A 21,499-nucleotide genomic window follows, 5' to 3' on the forward strand; every position below is an offset into this window, starting at 1 on the left:
AGCTAATTATTTATCTTAATTAAACCAGTCCTTAAGAGCTTAGACCCATCCTATTAGGGTCAGACCTCTAACAACACCTTAAGAATAGATCATTAATGTATGTCTTTATGTGGGCATGAGTACATAGAGGACTCATCTATGAGAGCCAAACCCAAACTGTAAACAATTCGTGCCTATAGTGTATATAGCCCCTCTTGTATGCTATCCACCCCCCACTTCAGAAATCCTACTATCTCTTCAGCCCCCCAATCCCAATCTGATATCCCACCTTAGTAATGATCTTTACCCTCAGGTCGTAATCCACTAGGTATCAAGACCAATCTCCTGCCCCAATAAACCATCACCCAGCTCCCAAGTGAAAGGACACTCACTCAGCCCACATATCGTCCCCCGGCAAGAAACTACAACCAACAATACTGCTGACTCATGCTCTGTTTCTCATGCCCTCCTTCTTACCACCTCCCCACCCAATGTGGGCTGTTGCTTGATACTGGATTCAGCTCCAGAAGGATCCCCAGTACAAGAACTCTACCTGAGCCCTTTCTGTCACAAATCACTTCTCAAACTCAATAAGACCAGGGTGTGTGATGAAAATGTGCCCTGAATTCCACATCACAGAAGACTATCTAAAGACAATGAGGAGCCTATATTTCTTTTATAAGTTTAAGATCTCTTAACTACCTCTTAACCTGTTTATCCCCAAATTTAAGGTAGTCTCCTGCATCACTTTGTTCCCTTAATTACTTTTTAAATTCATTTTTATTTATTTTTTTCCTTTATATATGTGTGTATATATATTTTTTTCTTGTTTTTGGTGTCTTCTCTACCTTAACTTCACCTGGTTCTGGTTCTGCTTGATACAAAAATCTACAAGAAAAAGTCTTGCCTGGGATAAAAGCTCAGGTCAAAACCAGAGCACAGTGATGATGGAGCCTGACATTCTCACTCCCAAATGCACCAATAATATAATATAGCACCATTGCTTTTTGCAATGGCATACTAAAAAAGGGGAATTTATACAAATAAAAACAAGCTCTTATCTACTAGGGATAAGAACTCATACATTTTGTTTTTTGTTTTTGTTTTTTTTTTTTTTTTTTGGTTTTTGGGCCACACCCAGCGGTGCTCAGGGGTTACTCCTGGCTATCTGCTCAGAAATAGCTCCTGGCAGGCACGGGGGACCATATGGGACACCGGGATTCGAACCAACCACGTTTGGTCCTGGATCGGCTGCTTGCAAGGCAAACACCGCTATGCTATCTCACCGGGCCCAGAACTCATACATTTTACAATAAAAGGGCATCTCCTCTCACCTTGAACATAAGTCATTTGGCCCCAAATCAGGGTCCATATGCTTAGACAGGGACCATCAAGCCCTAAACTCTAGATCTCAGACATAGAACTGACACAGCTCTCCACAACAGTTCCAGGAACCAAACTCCCTCAGGGACATTCTTAATACTGCTCTGACACCAACATGCGCCAGTTTTGATATGACATCCTGACAATGAGAAAAGGGCAACAACTTGGTCTAAGAGCAGGTTGTCTTATTTCATCACCTAATGATAAGATGAAATCAAATTACATGCCATCTTTTGATCTGTGCAAAAGCCAAGATCTCTAACTACAGAAGACTGACTGTAACAACCATGACTTGGCAGAACTTATCCTGGGACCAACAAGAAAGAACCTAGTCTAGGCTTTGGCCTATGATCTGCACAACAACCAAGGTCTCTAATTTCAGAGGTTTGACTGAGACAACTGCAACTGAGCAGAACTTCTAGAAACATAATGAAAGACTCTATCTTAGGCTTCATCCAGGATTGGTGCAAAAACCAATACCACCAACTACAGAAGACTGATTAAACAACAGTGATGGAACAGAACTTCTAGAACCATAAAGAAAGACTCCATCCTACGCTCCATCCTATGACCTGTGCAAATACCAAGATCTCTATTTACAGAGGCCTGATTAGAGGCCTGATTTTATCATCCATGATGGAGCGGAAAGTTTCCAGACACCACAAAAGGACCAAGGAAAGAGTAAAAGACCATGTACGGAGCCTGGAGTTATTTCCATGACAGTATACTTCAAGGGCAGAGAAACCCTGTTTCTCTTAGGCCAAGGGAATTCCCTTTCTGATCTCCCCAATATTTACTGTGCCTATGCAAAAAGAAAAAAAAAAGAGAAACAAAAATTAATTTTTTGTTATTGTTGTTGCTGTTCGTTTTTTTTTTTTTTTTGCTATTTTTGTTTTTATTTCAGGACTGTGGTTATTGTGTGGTTGTTGTCTTTATTGCTGTGGTGCTTTTCGGTTTTTTTTGTTTGTTTGTTTGATTTTTTTCTGTATTGTTATGTTTTTCTTCCTTTTTCCCTTTTTTCTCTTAAATTGATATTTATAGTCTCTAGGACTCCTCCTGTTTTTTGCTTGTTTTATTTTGCCTCCCCCCTTTTTCCTTCAAACAGAACCACATAGCTTGAACCATCTTATACTGCCTCATAAATTGAGGGGGAAATAATGGAGGGTACCAAGACCAAACAGTCGTAAGAGTAGAAATAAAAAATGATTAGACTTAAAACACCAAATCCAAAGCCAATGACAACAGAATTGATACCCAATCTACAACAAGCTAGAGGGGACCACTTATACTAGCAGCCCGGGGGACAAAGAAGGGGATATGGGATGCAAGCTGGGAACAGGGGTGGAGGGAGGACAACATTGGTGGTGGGGATGCCCCTGATCCAATGTCACTATGTACCTAAAATATTACTGTGAAAGATGTGTAATCCACTGTGATCAACATAAAAATTAAAACAAAACAAAAAAAACCATCTTGAACAGCAAATAATCTTTTAATGTTTCTACTTGTGAAATGTTTGTGATGAGCAGTTATAGTTACTTATAATTTTTAACTCATATACTAATACTTAAAATATTCGTGTGAATTAGGTAGTTTGATTTTCTGCAATTAGCTAAAAAAGAAGGGTCAAACTATCTATCTGAACTCCGTAAAAGACACAGGCAAGAAGGCAAGCACCAGGTTGAGGGGGTTTGGATTAGTCTGAACTAATTATTAGTATAACCTCCTTTTGAGCTCTTTTACTATGGGGCTGAAAGCAATTTATCTCCCAAACACTTTACAAACTCAACCTACCTTTGTCCTCATTTTTCTGGAGAAGCAATACAAATGGAAAATTTCATATTGTTCCACCAATCTTTAAAGTCTCAGCAGTGTGAATAGGGTTGAGGGATTGAATGAGGCTGAGAAGACCAGTCCCTGCCCTCTCAAAGGTTCAAAGCACAGCCAAGAAATTTCACAGCAGTCAAAATTGGGAAATGACTCCAATTCCAACAATGAAAAAATAAATGAATCAAACTGGATAGATTTCTATCATGAAGTATTACATAGCTGCAAAAAGGAAATGTGGTATTGCTGCAGTCTATAACTGAACAAACTTTGAAAACATGGTGCTGAATGAAAGAAGTGACCCAAAGACTCCACAGGTAATGTATGATTCCATTCATATAAAATACCCAGAATAATCAAGAGAAAAAGAAAACAAGATTAGAAGTTTCAAAAAGTAGAGAGTCACTAACTTTATAGATACGATTTGTTTGTTGGAGAATGAAAATGTTTTAGAACACATAGGTAATCACATAATATTGTGAGAATGCTAAATGCTTCTCACCTTAAGATGGTCAGTTGTATCATGGGAATCTAATTAACCACGAGTTTAAAGAAAGAAAACAGAAAAGAAACCCAGGTTCAGCATTTCCCCCAAGCTTTTGTGATGCTTTTAACAACATCACCATCAACCACATTTTCAAGTCCACACATTCAATGGCTTTTTTTAATGTTTGTTTCATCTATCTCCTCCCTGCCCCTATCTTAACCTCATCCTCGGTAAACATGTCAATAAAATTGTAGGTGTGTTTGCAAATATCTTCTTTTCTGACACACTTTACAGTAAATATGCAATTGTTAAAATGATTTGTGACTAAGGGACCGGAGAGATAACATGGAGGTAGGGCGGTTGCCTTGCATGCAGAAGAACAGTAGTTCGAATCCCAGCATCCCATATGGTCCCCTGAGCCTGCCAGGAGTGATTTCTGAGCATGGAGTCAGGAGTAACGCCTGAGCGCTGCCAGGTGTGACCCCAAAACAGAACCCCCCCCAAAAAAAAAACAAAAAAAATTTTTTTTTAATTTTTTTTTTTATTTAAACACCTTGATTACATACATGATTGTGTTTGGGTTTCAGTCATAAAAGGAACACCACCCATCACCAGTGCAACATTCCCATCACCCAAGTCCCAAATCACCCTCCTCCCCACCCAACCCCCGCCTGTACCCTAAACAGGCTCTACATTTCCCTCATACATTCTCAATATTAGGACAGTTCAAAATGTAGTTATTTCTCTAACTAAACTCATCACTCTTTGTGGTGAGCTTCCTGAGGTGAGCTGGAACTTCCAGCTCTTTTCTCTTTTGTGTCTGAAAATTATTATTACAAGGGTGTCTTTCATTGTGACTAAAATCCAACTACAGTTTACCATGTTTGTAATCACAGTGTTTAAAGATTAGAAAAAAATAAAATAAGAAAAAAGAAAGATGTGTGTCATGAAGCATGTTTAATGTATGCACCATCTTTGAAGAAACTGTATTCAGGGGGAAACTAGAATGATTCTTTTTATTGCCAAACACTTTGCATTTAAAACTTTATAAATAGCTATAAGTTCAGATTTTTATAAACATCTAATTTGATGACTTATCTCAAGAGAAGAAATCCCTAACAACTGAGCTTGCTCTCCCCAACTTAACATGGGGAGGGGAGAGTAGGGCAGTAGGACATGCATGAAGAACTCTTAAAGAATTGGGGCTCCGGCTTTTTTCATAGAACCTAGGGACACGGATTACTTCATTTTACCAAATATTCCTGCATTTTATTATAAAACTAAGAGGAAAGGAATAAAGAAAGGCTTGGGACCAGAGAGTCAAGTGGTCTTTATTGGTGGCGAAATAAAAATGGACAGAACTAAATATCCAAGCCAAAGTCAACAATAATAGAATCAAAGGACCTAAACATTAACAATCTAAACTTAAAGGGGCCTGCTATACTGGCAAGCCAGGGGGCAAAGGATGGTGGTATAGGATGTGTGCACTCTGGATCCATTAGTGAAGGGAGGTTGACATAGGTAGTGGGAAGGGCCTTGATTCATTATATATCTGAACTTCAACTATGAAGGAGTCTGTAGATCACAGTTGTTTCAATAAAATAAAATTAAATAAAAATAGGATCATATTTGACAACATAGTTGTGTAGGGAAAGAGCTAAAGTGAACTTGGGCTAGAAACTTAATAAAAGTCTATTAAAATACTTTTAATTTAGATGGAGACAAAAAAAAGAACTCAGAGAAAGGGTATTAAAGTCTTCACAGTTAACAGAAAACAGGCATGGGTGTCATTCTCAGGAAACAAGAATCAGGTCTCGTGTTGGGGCCTGCTTGAACCCTGAGCATAACCAGAACCTCTGAAACTTCAGACTCTACATACAACCAGAGGCACTCATGCCCTGAAGACAAAGGAAATAGCTAAACTCTAAAGTATATTCAGAACAGCCATCCACCCAGCCAGAGGGAAGTTACCCATATAGAACAACTTGCCTTTGTGTTAGCAAAAGATTAATGTGTTTACAGCTTATGTTTTATTTATGCTTGCTGGGTAAAATTTATAGATCCTGTTTGGTAACGTTTTACATGACTCGTGCTTTCAGTACAAACAAGATAATGATTAGCATTTTACATGTGCTCAAGTCTACCTCTTTACCCCTCCCTATTTCCTGCCCCCAGCTTATGCTGATAAGTGCTTGCAAGCTGTAATTGGTGGAAAGTTGAGTGCAAGCTGTAATTGGTGGAAAATTGAGTGACGTACTTGTAACACCCCCCATGACGTATTTTGCCTTTAAATGCTAGTCTCCCCAGGCAATAAATCCTTTTGAACAGCGTGAGTGGTCTTAAGCCCTCTTTTACTAACCTCTCAAGTTTACTTCACAGATTGGTTCTGCTCGAGAGAACCCACAAATTACTAGCGACCTCTATTCCCACACCCCCGCGGGTCAGGGATCCCCCATCGGGGGTCGCAGTCTCCATCCCCAGAATTTGCACCAACAGTAGGGTTGGTGCAGCGAATTTTGCAGCGCATCCTCAACAAGTCAGCCTGGTTGCCAGGGCTCTCTGAATTTTTCCTACTGTTCTTTGAAAAGGAACCACATGCACTGAACTACTAGAGAAACCGATAGAGTGTTTTTTAGCACACGAATGTCCTACTATCACAAAGCCATTTTCAAGATTTTCAAAGGAACCCAAAAGTACATTCTCAAAAAACTCTGATTTGAGTGATAATTTTGCTTTCATGCAGATCATTAACACATCAAAGAAGGCAAAGTTCAACTCCCAGCCTTTTCTCTTAAAAACCAACATGTTTTCTTTTTGTGAATTTGCAGCAACACAGATAAATGTAAATAATTATAAACCAACGTATCTCAGCTACTTTAAAGGACACTGCTTAAAAATCTCTTCTTACATCAACAGGTATATTAAAAATCTAAGAATCCTTGGAGGGGGAAATAAGATGAGCAACATCTACTGATCTAATAGATGAATTTTTGCTCATGACCACTTTTGCCACCACTGTACAGGAAACCTACCAGTCAGCCTCTACACTTTTATACCATTTTACCCCAAGTTGATTTCTCATTTATTCAACACTGCTACTCCAAACTAGCACTGAGAGGTGATTTGAAAAAAAATTTATCAGCACATAGATAAATCACAAAATATTCCATTTTTTTTTCCCAAGCCAATCCTAGAGTGAGGCTCAAGGTTTTGTGCCCCGGGAGGATGTAAGATGAATTAAAACTTCAAGTCATGAGGTTACAGTATGATTTAGGTCATTACCATACACCCCACTGGGTCAAAGGCTTTTTTTTTTTTTTTACTTTGCCTCAAGTTCCCACTCTCCATTTCTCTTGCTCTGTCTGTGCCTTGGGATAGTGGACATGTGGATGAACCACTCGGTTTTCCTTGCTAGCTGGCTGCTGACTGGGTTAGTCAATGGATATCACCAATAGGAAAAAGGTGATGGGAGAAGTCTGGATATTCTGCGCCACTCCTTCCCTTCTTTGGTCCCAGAGTTCACCCATACTCATAGTCCTCACTGGGCAGCTCTTTTCCAGAACATCTTCCCATTTCTTAGTACTCTGGAAATGCTACTCCCCCCTTTGTTCCTTTCAAGAATGTGAAGTACTTCTGCTGGGTTATCTATGTCCCGTAAGGTATGAGGGTGTAGGAAACTTGCTTTAATCACCTCTCTAATCCCACATCTCTTCATCTGAATTCACATTACTTAAATTGTGTTTGCTACCAGTGTTTGGATGAAATTCTCTATCCAAAGTCCCTGACATGAAAACAGGAACAAAGAACTCTCTCAAATAAATACTAGTGGAATAAATGTGCTTCTGGGAAGCCTGTAGAGGCAGCAATAAAAGACGCAAGCTGAAGCCTTCCCACCACAGTTATCTTTCTCTTTGAACACTAAGCCCATCACCTCCATCCCACCCTTTCCTCCTGCAGCTTACATATTATACAACTGGCTGTGTGTTCATTTATTCCTGCATCATGTATGCATCCTTCCAATAATCCATCCACCAGATATTTACAGTTTGCACTACACAGGAAATAGTTTACTAAGGTGAAACATTTTCTCCTGGGATTATCTAGCAATATTATTATATTGACCTTGTGCCTTTAGGTCCATTCAATCCCAACTGGAAATGTCCATGACATTTTGGGAAGTTTCTTTTTTTACAGGATCACACCCAGTGGTGGTCAGGACTGATTTTTAGTTCTGCACTCAGAAGTTACTCCTAGTAGGCTTGAAAGACCAGATGGGGTGCTGATGGTCCAAATCTGGGTCAGTCGTATTCAAGGCAAGTGCCTTTCCTGCAGCATTGTGGCTCCAGCCACATCTGTAGCATTTTTAAGAGATGGTGAGAGGGCTGGCTTAGGTTAGCTCTAACCCTAGCAATGTGGATAGTGGGCCACCAGAATCAAATTGGTATGCTGGTAAGTCCCCATACTTAAATGAAAAGAAAAATGATCATAAATATAAAAGGAAAAAAAGAAAGTGAGGGAAAAATGTATAAGTAGCTAAGTCTCCAGGCTTTTTTAGCAGTTCCCATTAATAATGCATTTCCAATCTACCACAATTTTATGTTAACTATCTTTGGTCCCCCTCTATCATTGAAAGGAGATTCCAGAGATCAATACTCATTCTAGTTGTAAAAATTGGTTTTCTACCATATCTATCTTTCCTCTCCCATCCCCACTCCTTTCCTCACACGTTCTCTGTGCAGTCTTATTTTTGGCACCCAAAATACCTGAACATCTGAAATAGCAGGGATCTTAAGCTCAGCCTTAAAGTGAAACCATTTGCTCTTGTGTGCGTAAAAGGAAATGAGCACTTGAAACCGAGATGAGAGAGATGCCTGCAGAACCCAGAAGAGTGTTCTCTCATGGAGGTCGGGAAGGGCAGGTCTTTGTGCCCTAAATAAAGCCTGTGGTATTTTCAAGTTTCAAGATACATGCTTAAGAACCACCCTTTTCCAGTCTCCTCAGTGCTTTCTGCACCTGCCTACAGCTGTGCAGCCTAGCAACAAATGGGAGGGGAAGCAGGTGGGAAAGACCCGGGTACAATCATTATAGCAGAGATAATAAGGGAAACTTGCCAGCTTGGGGGGGGGGGGCAGTTTGGCAAGTGGCACACAAGAACAGGATTGATGACACTGGCTCTAGGGAAGCTTTGTGAAATGTTTTGAGCTTGTGAGAGAGGTCAAGTGCTGACAGAGAGGGGTTTAGGGGCACTGCCTGGCCGGGCGTAGGTGCTCACCTCTGTGGTGGACAACACAGTGTCTTCGTCCAGGCTGAGAACTGCATCTGTGACGATGTTGTCATAGGGCAGGAAACGGCTACTCATCACCTGAAGGCAGAATGCAGACAGGAGGGGAGGGATTAGAGTGAAGACCTTTAGAGTTTTCTTGATAGGGTTACCCCCAAATCTCTACCTCAAGAATGAATCTTCTACCAGAGTCAACATATTAACTCAAAAGACTCGAATTTCCTGTCAGGATAGACACTCCCCCCATTACTCCCTAGTACCTTGCTGGTTAAAGGAAGTGTAAAGATCAGTGGGTAACATTCTCCCCAGGTGGATCAGTCTTGAGAGAGACCAAGAAGCAGGTAGAGACTCAGCCTGAGATGAAAAATCCAAGATCAGGATAAAGTCACTGGCGATTGGAAAAGAAATGAAGGTGGTGCAGAAGATATGGCACCAAAATGGACTCAGATACACAATAGTTCAGGGGCCATGGACAGAAATGGAGTTTCACAGACAGAGAGCTCAACAAATGTCCAGGCACAGAAGAAACCCGTTGTCTGAAGCTAGAAGAGTAGATGAATATAATAGTAACAATGTCCATTGACAGTAGGTTTCCAGAGAACAGAGAACAGGACACAAGCAACTAAACTCTAAGACAAAGGAAAAGAAAGCTCCCATGGGCTGCCAACATGGAGTGCTCCCCCAAACTGTGAACTCCCCCTCCTGTAGAGATTACAGCGATCTTGATAGAAAGAAGACCGCTCAACCTCGGGCCATGTCTGACATTTGGTTTTTAATGCTAGAGAAGGTTCTAAAAGACTTTGGACAAAAAAAGATGAACAGTGGCCACTCTCACCCATGTTTGTGAGCTCTAGGGATTAATCACAGCCCAAACAGGCTTCAGGTCTACTCCTACACATATTTCAGCAAGGTCAAGCCCCTCCCTCCCACTTTACAGGCTTTTGAAACAAAATACAAAGCAATCAGCAACCTCAGATACACAGTGCACAAAAATCTCAGCCAGAAGCAATTCTTCTGATACTGTTTACATGTCCACGGACTAACGCAGGAACCATTAGTTGCCAGCTTAGCATTGCCCTGACCTTTCTCTTGTTAAGCCTACGGGGGAGAGCCACAGAGACAAGGCCTATAAATTCCAAATAGAGTTTTGCAGCCAAAACAGCAAACACATCAATTTTAAACTCAAGGCTAGACATGGAGATTTAAAACAGGGAATGAGGAGGACAGAGGGCTCTGTTCCCATTCTGTGCCAGCCCTGCTACCAATTTCTGAAGATCCATTTTCCTTTTTCTGAACCAGCTTTATCAGGGGAGGTTAAGAGACCGTAAATTAGGCTGGGATGTGGCTCAAGTGGTACAACACAAGTTTTGCATGTGTGAGGCTCTAGGTTCTATTCCAGCCCCACAAACACCACCACTGCCATCAGTGCCACCGCAACCAACACCACCATAAAAGAGCATAAAAGCAAATTCAAATTCTTATCTAAAATGAAGACTTCTTTCAAATGCCCCATGCCTTTGCTATTAGCACACAAGGTCCATATAAAGTCAATTCTGAAGGATCTCAGCTTTCCCAATTATTTCATTTAAGAAATATTTAGCTACTGTGTGCTTATTCAGCCTCTACTAAAATGAACAGACTTGGCCAGAAAATGACTATGATTCAATAATTTTACTTTCTAATAGGGAAGATAAGAAATGTCAACAAGTCATACTAGGAAGCACCAGACTAGTTCTTACCAGCACCTACCATGGGTCTTGTACTTTAAAGTCACCTAAGTGTAGATTATATCAACTGTTCCCCTTTGGGCTCTCCTTTTACGTAGGTATTGTATGTCTCTTCCATTTATGGAAACAGGGAATGAAGAAGACAGAGGGCTCTGTTCCCATCCTGTGCCAATGCCTGTGTGCCATTTATATGCCATTTGTGTGCCATTTATGGGAAGAGAGACAAGCCCTGAGTTAAATAATTTGAGTCTGATTGTACAAAAGTCAGTCTGACTCTAGAATCTCAATCATAAACTGTAAAAGTACAATATTACCAGAACAGTAGCTGACATTCACTGAACCCCTAGAGTAAAAGAGAACTTGACTAAGTATCTTGCTTAAGCCTCAAAATGGGCCTGTGCCTTAGCCCAGATAGTGTCCAACAGAGAACAGGAGTAAGTGGACTTAAGAGCAGTTGCTAGGTAGGAGGGATAATCCCAGGGCAGTGTCAGAGTAAAGGAATTACAGGACCCACAGAAACTAGGGGTCAAGATGGAATCTAGGACAACACAAATAGGACAATGAGAGACATAGTTCATAAATCAAACCATACTACACAGGACAATCTGTTTTAACTCATTGGAGACATCAGCCTCCTGAAAGGCACCATTATTCTCATAAACATTTTATAAAGACACTGGGTGAAAAGGCAAAATTACTCACAAATCTGTAAAAATACAATTTCAGGTGTCAGCAAGATAGCTCAAAGGGTATATAGAGTACATGCCTAGCATATGTGAGACTCTATGTTGGAGCTCCAAGACCACCTAGTCCTGGAATTTCTTGGATATAAGCTGTATTTAAAAAAACAACAATAACTCCAGGAGTTCAAACAGCTCCAGGTCAGAGAGCCAGAATAGACAGTGTTAGAAAGATTTATCTTACTTATAAAATGCCATAAAAACATAAAAACAAAACAAAACAAAGAATTCCAAAGTTCAATTAAGCACACTTGTGGACCTCTGGCAAGAAAGAATTGCAATGGGTGGGAGGTGAATTTTGTGATCCAGTTCATGATTTGTGCTCTGGTTCCTTTTGTAAAATAATACTAGGGTGCAAGGCAATGATATGGGTAAGACCAGGATAGGGGCATGTCATTATTATAATTCCCTCCTTTTCTCAGTACATTAGTACCAAGCAGCCTTCATTTCCATGTTGTTTGACTCCAGCGTCCTAAATGGTGTATTCTAGTAGCATGTTGCCCAGAGCTCAGCAAGAGTCATACAGTGGAATCAAACTGACAATGCACTGATTAGCATGTCCAACTGACAGTCTAACTCTCCCTGCATTATGAGAAAATATATGAAATGATCACTATATTGTATGAACATGTCTGTGATACTAAAGATCAAAACTAGGGTCACACACAAATAAGTATTTTACCACTGAGTCATACCCAAATGCTGAAACAGCATTTTTTCAAAATCAAATGTTGGGTCCAAAGGAGTCAACCAAACACAAAGACATTTTGTTAGTCTAGCTTGAAGATGGTTTGCTGACTGTAATCAGTATCTTAAGATCTGACTGTTTGGGGACTGAGAAAGGTATTGTAGATGATGTTGGTTTGCCAATCCCAGTTTCATTTATTAGCAACAATTTCATCCCAATAAGATCTAGTCAAAAAAAGCAACACACAGAAGATAGAGAAAATAAAACAATTCATCTCTGGCTGTCAGAAAAGATTTTTCAAAAAAGAGATGGCAGTGAGAACAGGGACTTAAAAACATATGGGGGTTTTGAGAACAGAGAAAAATAGTTGAATGGGTAAAGACTTACAGCAGGGGCTGGAGCGACAGCACAACAGTAGGGCACTTACCTTGCACATGCCAGGTCTAGGACAGGCCTGATTCAATCCCTGGTGTCCCTTATGCTTCCCCTAGCCAGGAGCGATTTCTGAGGGCAGAGCCAGGAGTAGCCCCTGAGTATCAGTGGGTTTGCCCCACAAAAAAAAAACAAAAAAAAAAACCTGACTAATAGAAAATGGGAATGATCAGAATTAGAAGTGGGAAGGGACAGAGTGGAATTCTGATCACTATAGAATATCAGCTGTGTCCAAAGGACAGAGCACAAAGGGATAATCAGCCAGAAAGAGGTCTTGGAAGGTCAGGTGAGGCCATATAATTCACAGCCTCAAATGTCAATTTAAGGCATCAGCAAAGAGAGTCCTTAAGGGCCGTGAGATGATTAAAAAGATTATTCAGTTCTAGACAAGATGAATTAGAGGATAGAAGGGGGGCCAGTTAGGCAGCACTCACGAGAATTTCTAATAGACAATAGGTGAACGAAAATGGAATTAAAAGGAAAGAATCCCTTATTTAGTGGTTGTTTTGGGATCACATTTGGCAGTGCTCGGGAGATTGCGTATTGCCAGGGATCAAACTTGGGAATTCCACATGCCAAGCAGGCACTTCAGCCCTCTAAGCTATTTCTCTAGTCCCAAATGCCCTTGTTGTTAAAGATCAATGTGAGAAAGACCCATCAAACCGAATTCAGACACACTGACCACGCCAGCTTCTAGCACATCACATCTTTGTTCCAGCTTTTCTAGATGGCCATTGCCAAGCCCTGAAATCATTTTATCCTAGTCACAGTACTTTGATGATATTGCTCATTTCCATTTTGTGGATAAAGAAATTCAGAGACAAGAGACCTATAGATAAGGTCACTAATTTCTGATTAGTTATAATAAAGAACAGCTTTTAGGACCCAGATTCTTCCCTGGTTCAATGTTATGACTGTCATTTAGAGACAGAGGAGTTTTGGAAAAGACAGTTCAGAGTCAGCCATTTCTCAAAGCAGGAGGAAGACACTGAGGAGACACCCAAAGGTGCTCATGGAAAATGAGCATTTAGTGGTACTGCAATACATAGGTTCCCTTCAAGTCCTACCTTGCTTTCTCCTTCGATGACAATAACAGGCACAGCTGTGGCAGGCCAGCGGTGTTTGGCTGGTAGGGGCTTGTCACAATTCCATAGAACTATGATCTGAAAAGACAGGGGACATCAGGTGTGTGGATTTGTAGAGATACCCATCCCAAAGATGCTTATTATAGAGAGGGAAAAAGAGAGAGAAGAAAGGGGCCGGACGGTAGCGCTAAAGGTAAGGTGCCTGCCTTGCCTGTGCTAGCCTTGGACGGACCGCGGTTCGATCCCCCGGTGTCCCATATGGTCCCCCAAGCCAGGAGCAACTTCTGAGCACATAGCCAGGAGTAACCCCTGAGCGTTACCGGGTGTGGCCCAAAACCAAAAAAAAAAAAAAAAAAAAAAAGAAAAAGAGAGAGAAGAAAGGGAGCTCTAAACCAAGAGGAACCTCCACACAAGGTTCATAATCTTCTTGTTTCAACCATTAGAATGAGTCACCTAAGAGTCTCCAAAAAACAGGGTCAAGGGCATAGGACAATGTTGGAGGAAAAAAATAAGTCATTTGGAGTTTATTAGGCATTTAATAAAGTTGCTTCCCAATTTCTGATGGCTGATGGTGATGCTCAGGTAAAAACAAAAAGCACTGACAAATTAAATAAAAACATGTACTGAACATCTGCATATTTGCTATAAACGTACAATACACATAGCATTGCAGGATAACTAAAGAGAAAGTCAATTTAAAAATCAGAAAAACTAGAGTTAGAGGTCGGAGAGATAGTGTTTGCAGAAGGCGTTTGCAGAAGGATGGTGGTTCGAATCCCGGCATCCCATATGGTCCCCCAAGCCTGCTGGGGGGCGATTTCTGAGCGTAGAGCCAGGAATAACCCCTGAGCACTGCCAGGTGTGACCAAAAAAAAAAAAAAAAAAAACCAAAACAAAAAAAGAATAATTTGAGCTAGGTTGACAAGTAGGATACTGATTCAAAATACTATTACCATAAATATAGTTTTCTGTGGCCAATTTCACAATTAGTCAAAGTTGCTGAGAAAATTTTATACCTCCTGACACTACCCAAACTGTTTCTTCTTAGTTTTCTGGATGCTTCCGGCAGCCTTTTTGGTGCTTAACGACTTTTGTAAATTGGAAAAAAAATATGTGTGCATGTGTTTAAGTGTGTGTGGGTCTGCAAATTTCTGCAGCTCACCTTTTACCTGTGCAGATATCACATCCAAGAATCTCTAAGTTGCTGCAAATAACAAGGAAGCAACAGCAAATGGTGTTAAATGAATCTGGGGAGCAGAGTGTGTGGCAAAAAAGGAGTGGAGTACAGGGGTATCAAGCCTACTGAGCTGGAGGAAATAGGAAAGATAGGCTACTATCTGAAGCTTCCACTCACCTGAGCACAGTACTGAGATTTGGCTGCAGCCACAAGAAGTTTCAACACTGGTTGGGACTGAGAGACCAAGGGGGTCACAGCATGGATGACTGCAGTAAATTTGGAGGGGGGCTTTAAACCTGCAATAGAATGGGAAGAGGAGCCTAATGAAGCACTGGAAAACAAGATTTTGAAAATCACTCCTTGCTACGCTGCCTCGCCCCAGAGCTAATGTTCCTTTCAGCTCATTTTTTTCTCAGCCTGTTATGTCCTGATAGCACGAAAACAAGGTGAAAAACTGCTGGTTAACTGCTGGCTGAGCCTAGAGAATTCAATAACTCAATGTCCATTGACACATCATCCTTTGATATCCTTTTCCTCCCTTGGGAATACATCTTTGATCTCCTTTTGGCTATTTATGTATCCAAATATAAACATGAGCCTTATGCCTTATTCTTTTCTTTTTCCCCTACCCTGGAGGAGGTGAATAAGGTTGGGCCACACCCAACAGTGCTCAGGGCTTACTGCTGGCTCTGAGTTCAAGGATCACTCCTGGTGGTGTTCAGATGACCATATATGGTAACAGGGATAGACAAGGTTACCATGTGCATTAACTCACCTTGCCTACTGTACCATTGCTCCAATTCCACAGAACTTTGCTTTTAATTACATAGTTAACAGGATTTACATCAAACACTGTTTCAATGACTAAACAACAAATAAATGCTGAAATAACAGCTTTCTGAGTTGGTCTAGACTAGCATTTCTATTCTACCACTTCTTAATGAAACCTTGAAAAATTGTAATCTTATTTCTCATTAAGTCATGAGATAATAATAGAAAATCCAATGAATGGGGTGACTGTGGGACTTAAAAGAGTTCATGTCAGGGCTGGAGTGATAGTAAGGCTTTTGCCTTGAACTCGGTCAACACAGGACAGACCCCAGTTTGATTCCCAGCATCCCATACGGTCCGGTCCTCTGAGTGTGTCAGGAGCTACTTCTGAGCATAGAGCCAGGAATAACTCCTGAGCGCCACCAGGTGTGACCCAAAACCAAAAACCTAAACCAAAAAAAAAAAAAAAAAAGTTCATGCAAACAAAGCCCTGAATACTGAGCCTCACAGGCCATAAGAACTTATGGAGTGTTTGTTGTCATCAAGATACATCACCGCCATCATTATTTTGGAAGTTTCTGGGCTATCTCAAAGCACTTCTCTGTGGAGTAGCAACAATAAAGAGATCAGTGATTAAGATCACCCCCGACCAAATGTGTTGTTCTAAGACCCCAGGCAGAAAAGTATCAGGAATATACATACCAGTCACTGTCACCCAAGAGAAAGAAGTGACATGACTTCTCAGAAATGTGTTCCCTTAAGAATTACATATGAAACTGTACAGAGGCTAAAAATAGTCTTTCAAAATTTAATTAGTTTAGACCCACTAATTCTGCTTTATAATAGCTTAAAAACCAGAAACAGAATGCAAGGATATTTAAGTTTAGATTTGACACTGGTGGAGAAAAGGTAAGAATGGGACTATATAAAGGACTATAAAATGTTTCAGAGCAAAGACTATCATCCAATTAGTACTCTAATTGGATCAAGGTTTTGCCAAATAAGATAGAGAACTTCTCTTTGTAAGGAGAATAATTTGTATATTTTTCAGTAATAGTTTAGGAAGCCACATCAATATGCTTCTAATGTGTTAACTTCTTATGAAAACCTAAGTACCCGCCCTCAAAATAGAAATGTGATCAAATATTGCCTTAACTGAAAACTACTGCAAATTTAAATACATTATCCAGTGTGTGCCAAAGTCCCTAAAATATGTTTGGTTTTGATAAAAGGTTTCTTTGTCATTGGGTTAATACATCAGGGCAAGTATTTCTCTTGGTTCTGTAATATCAATTTAAAGCTAAGATGAACAATTCAAGCTTGTTTCTGAAGAGTATCAGCACCAGATAGAAAATCTAGAGTATTTTTGTTACAAACTGAAAAATGATTCATTCACCCAGTGTTTCTCAAACTTGGAACTGTGAACGAGAGCGAGCACTAAGATTAACATTTTACTATCCCCGGTAACATCTCTTATTAACACTAGAGCAATCAAGGCTCCAAATACCAAAAAATATCAATGGCTGTACAAGCAATCCCTTATAGAGAGCTTTGCCTCTACTATAGAATCCCATGTCCCCAGTATGATTAGATTAAAAATGCCTGACAGCAGAGATTTGATGTTCATTTCTATCACTGAGCACTGCATGAACATGGAATAAGTAAAACATCTAATAAACGGAGAATGAATTACAAGTTTGCCCTTTTCCACACATTCTTAAACATTTTTCCCTATCCCTTCCCTTATTACTTTATTACTTTAGTTTTGCTTTGGTATTAAAGTGAAAGAAGATAAAATTATGAAAATAATTAATGTCTAAAAACAAACAAACAAACAAAAAAGTGTGGGGCTGGAGTGATAGCATAGTGGTAAGGCGTTTGCCTTGCAGGCGGCAAATACAGGAAGGACCCTGGTTCGAATCCCAGCATCCCATATGGTCTCCTGAGCCTGCCAGGAGTGACTTTTGAGTGCAGAGTTCAGAGTAACCCCTGAGTGCCACAGGATTTAACCCAAAAACACACACAAAAAAAACCAAAAAATTTAATGTATTTACATATATGATGAGACCTAAAACTTTAGCTAAATCACAGCTATGTTCAAACTGATATCAATTTGGGGAGCCCATTTCTCAAAAAGAAGTAAGTTCACCAATATAAAAGTATAACAGTTACTCAGATAAGAAAGGAGTACCCATCTTCTTCCTCCATTTTGCAAGGCTCTTTTGTACATATAATTGGGGGTCTTTTTACACCATTTATAATAGAGTTGCAGTTTCCATTGCAGGGCAAGAAGAAAAATCAAGGCTTTAATTTTGAGCAGTATCTTGAGGGTATATAAGGTAGCTCCCAGAAGGAATTCACTTACCTAAATTAGCATAGTAGTAAGGGAAATCTCCCAGGTAAGACGAATACTGTGGTAGTACGAACAGTCCTCCAGGATGTTTGTTCCATATTAAACTGTTACGTGATATGTGCTTGAATATTCTGTCCTGAATAATCTAGAATGTGCGAACACAGTACAGGGTAAGGATGATACCATGAAGTAAGGATCTGCTTAATTCAAACCTGAAGATGATAACACTTCAAGTCTTTACTGTGTCCTTAATTCTTCAGATAAAAAGGTCTTGGACACATACAGAGTAACCAAATAACAGAATAAAATAAGAGAGCTGGAGGATGCTTGCCTTATATAAAGCCAAACAGGGTTTGATTCCTGGCAGCCCATATGGTCCCCCAAACCTGTGAGGAATAATTCCTGAGTACACAGCCAAAGTAACCCATGAGATGGACATGAAAACTATTATGCTGAGTGAAATGAATCAGAGGGAGAGAGACAAAGAATAGTCTTACTCATCTATGGGATTTAAGAAAATAAAAGATAGTACAGTAATGGGGCCAGAGTGATGGGCACAGAACGGTAAGGTGTCAGTGCTAGCCTAGGACGACCAAGGTTCAATCCCCCCAGCGTCCCATATGGTCCCCCAAACCAGGAGCGATTTCTGAGCACATAGCCAGAAGTAAACCCTCAGTGTCACTGGGTGTGGCCCAAAAACCAAAAACTGAAAAAAAAAAGAAAGAAAGAAAAGAAAAAGGATAATATGGTAATAATAACGAGACAATAGAGATGAGGGCTGGAAGGACCAGCCCATGATATATGAAGCTTATCACAGAGTGGTAACTATACCAATAACTATCATGACAATGGTAAGAGAAATAGAATGCCTGTCTAGAAGACAGGCAGGGGGTGGGAGAGAAAGGAAATGGGGGCATTGGTGGTGGGAAGGTTGCACTGATGAAGGGTGTGTGTTCTTCTTTATGACTTAAACCCAGCTACAAACATATTTGTAATCATGGTGCTTAAATAAATATCAATAAAAAATTTAAAAAGTAACACATAAATACTGCCTAGTATAGCCCCAACATTAAAAAAAAAAAAAGAGCAAGAGTGATAATTATGGTTGATTAACTCTCCCAATGAAACCGTAATTTAAACATATATTCTATAATGAGTCCATGCTTATTTCAAAGTATAGTGATGGAACAATGTTCTGATTAGCTGAGTATGTAAGTTTGCTTCTAGGTCCTTATCAGTAAGGCATGTTCAATGTGGACAGACATTCATGACCATATGAACATTCAATCTCTGATAGCTGTAATCCACACCTATTTGTGGACTAGCAGCTGAAAACCACTGTTCTAAACTGAATGTGGTCTCCAACATTTCCATGCTTGTGGAACTACATCAGTCCATAGACAGGGTGTTCAAAGCCACTGGTTTCAATATCAATGAGGTTCTGACCTATTTTTCAATTCAGGAGAATACTTACCTACCATATTTCATTTTTCCCTTCAAAGTCAATTGTAGGACTCTAGAGATTACTGGTAGGTTTACAGTATTCTATATCTCCTCTCTAAAAGCAGTGAGCTAATAGTTGTTAAAAACATCCTATACACTAGGAGTAAGAACCAGGGCCTATGAAGACTAATAAAAGCCAAGCTAAGCTAGTTCATTAGTTTTGTTGGACTTTGGGACCTTGCACATCATTAAATGCTACATTTTGAGTAAAACATTCTCCCATTCTGAATCATTTGTCAAATGAATGTGATTTGTCCACTTTACCAATTTCTTTCTGTAACTTTCAAATTCCTCTGTAATTATACTACCACTCATTATGCTTTGGCAAATAATTAACAACACAGAATGTCATGTTTCAGCATTTTTTTTAGTATTAAAAAATAGTCTGCCATATGTCAAGAGCTTTAAGACCTAAATCACCATTTTCCAGGTTCCCTTTTAATGTACTGTGATTTTTAGTACAAACTATATTAAAGTTAGTCTTATTATTTGCTATGCTTATGAACACTCATCTTGTCCCAAAGAGTGACTGGAGAAGTCTAATGTGGGCAAGACTCGTCTCTGAAAACTTTATCATGTTTTTGTTTCTTAATGTTAGAGAAGGAAACAAGGTTATCTAAAAAAAGTCATACTTCTTAGTTGAATAGTTTCTGCATTTTATCTTTTCCTCAGATCAAAACTGCTAATTCTATGAAAAAATTTGGAGATCTTGTAACCTAGTTAAGAAACTAGTATTCACTGTTTTGTTGGTACATCAGAGATATATGTATTAAAACACTAATGTTAGGCATTAATTATGAAAACACTGCCATGTTGTCATGTTGCCTGCAGGGCAAGAAGTTTTACAATAGATTTTACTTTGTTTTTTTTTTCACAGTTTTCTTGTGACTTCCAAATTCACTATATTTTTTTCTCTACTGTTTTTCATTTAGATCCCCTTTTTATCTTTCTAAATTTATGTACCTTCCAGCATGTGATTATTGAAAAAACTTTGCAAACCAAGATACAGAACTGATAACAGATAACAAACAGTATGAATCTAACTGACATAAATAATGACAAGGAACTCTGATGTCACAAAATGGACTACCTTTTGCTTTTGAGTCTTTGGGTAATTACGCCTTTCATTGTTGTAAATGATCATTTTTGGTTCTGTAGTACAACATTGTTATCTTTTACAATTCAAGAACTCAATAAAAAGGTAACTTTTCAGAATTATCAATAAAATTTTAACACTATCTTCAAATAGATCTTGAGGGGCCAGAGAGATAGCATGGAGGTAAGGCATTTGCCTTGCATGCAGAAAGACTGTGGTTCGAATCCCGGCATCCCATATGGTCCCCCAAGCCTGCCAGGAGTGATTTGTGAGTGCAGAACCAGGAGTAACCCCTGAGCGCTGCTGGGTGTGAACCAAAAATCAAAAAAACAAAAACAAAACAAAACAAAAACTTAGATCTGGATAGGAAGATATTCATAAAAATATGAGAAAAATATAAATCTAAAAATAGATACTAATTTAGGGCAAGCAACTGGCCATCCTTATTTGCATAAAAATATCACAGGACTGCTGGAGAAATAATAGAGTATAGTGATTGGGTAAGGAGATAGCCTTGCATGTTTCTGGCATAGGTTCAATCCCTAGCACCCTATATGATCACCTGGGCCTGCTAAGAGTGATCCCTGAGTATAAAGCTAAAATAAGCTTTACAAACAGCTGAGTATGGCCCCCAACCAAAAATAAAATAAAATAAAATACATGAATTTAAAAGAATCCAAAATTAATGAATAACAGCTGTTTACATTTTTGGATTGAAAATTGATGCTATGGCCTTTGAACATATCTCATTCCAGTGTTCATTATAACATGATATACATTACATATCTTATATCTTCCTGATTGTTCATTTAGAATAAATGACTGAAAATGCTGCAATTTTAGGCAAAACAATTAACATAATTTTTGTTGTTTTGGGGCCATACTGCTGTGCTCAGGGGTTACTCTTGGCTGTGCTCAAGAGAACACATGGGTACTGGGGTCAGCTGCATGCAAGGCAAATACCCTACAT

The 21,499-nt window shown here is 39.6% G+C and overlaps 1 protein-coding gene across 1 annotated transcript in view; it reads right to left on the reverse strand.

The window, feature by feature from the left end:
* The window catches only part of EXT1 (exostosin glycosyltransferase 1), a 332,961-nt gene that overhangs the window by 14,647 nt on the left and 296,815 nt on the right, over positions 1 to 21,499 (reverse strand). The window contains exons 5-8 of the mRNA XM_049773404.1: positions 17,943 to 18,075; positions 14,984 to 15,102; positions 13,612 to 13,707; positions 8,949 to 9,038 (exon numbers count right to left, since the gene is read on the reverse strand). Of these exons, the coding sequence (XP_049629361.1) occupies positions 8,949 to 9,038; positions 13,612 to 13,707; positions 14,984 to 15,102; positions 17,943 to 18,075 (438 nt within the window). The remainder of the gene's footprint in view (positions 1 to 8,948; positions 9,039 to 13,611; positions 13,708 to 14,983; positions 15,103 to 17,942; positions 18,076 to 21,499) is intronic.

This window comes from Suncus etruscus, chromosome 5, assembly GCF_024139225.1.
Source record: "Suncus etruscus isolate mSunEtr1 chromosome 5, mSunEtr1.pri.cur, whole genome shotgun sequence".
NCBI lineage: Eukaryota > Metazoa > Chordata > Mammalia > Eulipotyphla > Soricidae > Suncus > Suncus etruscus.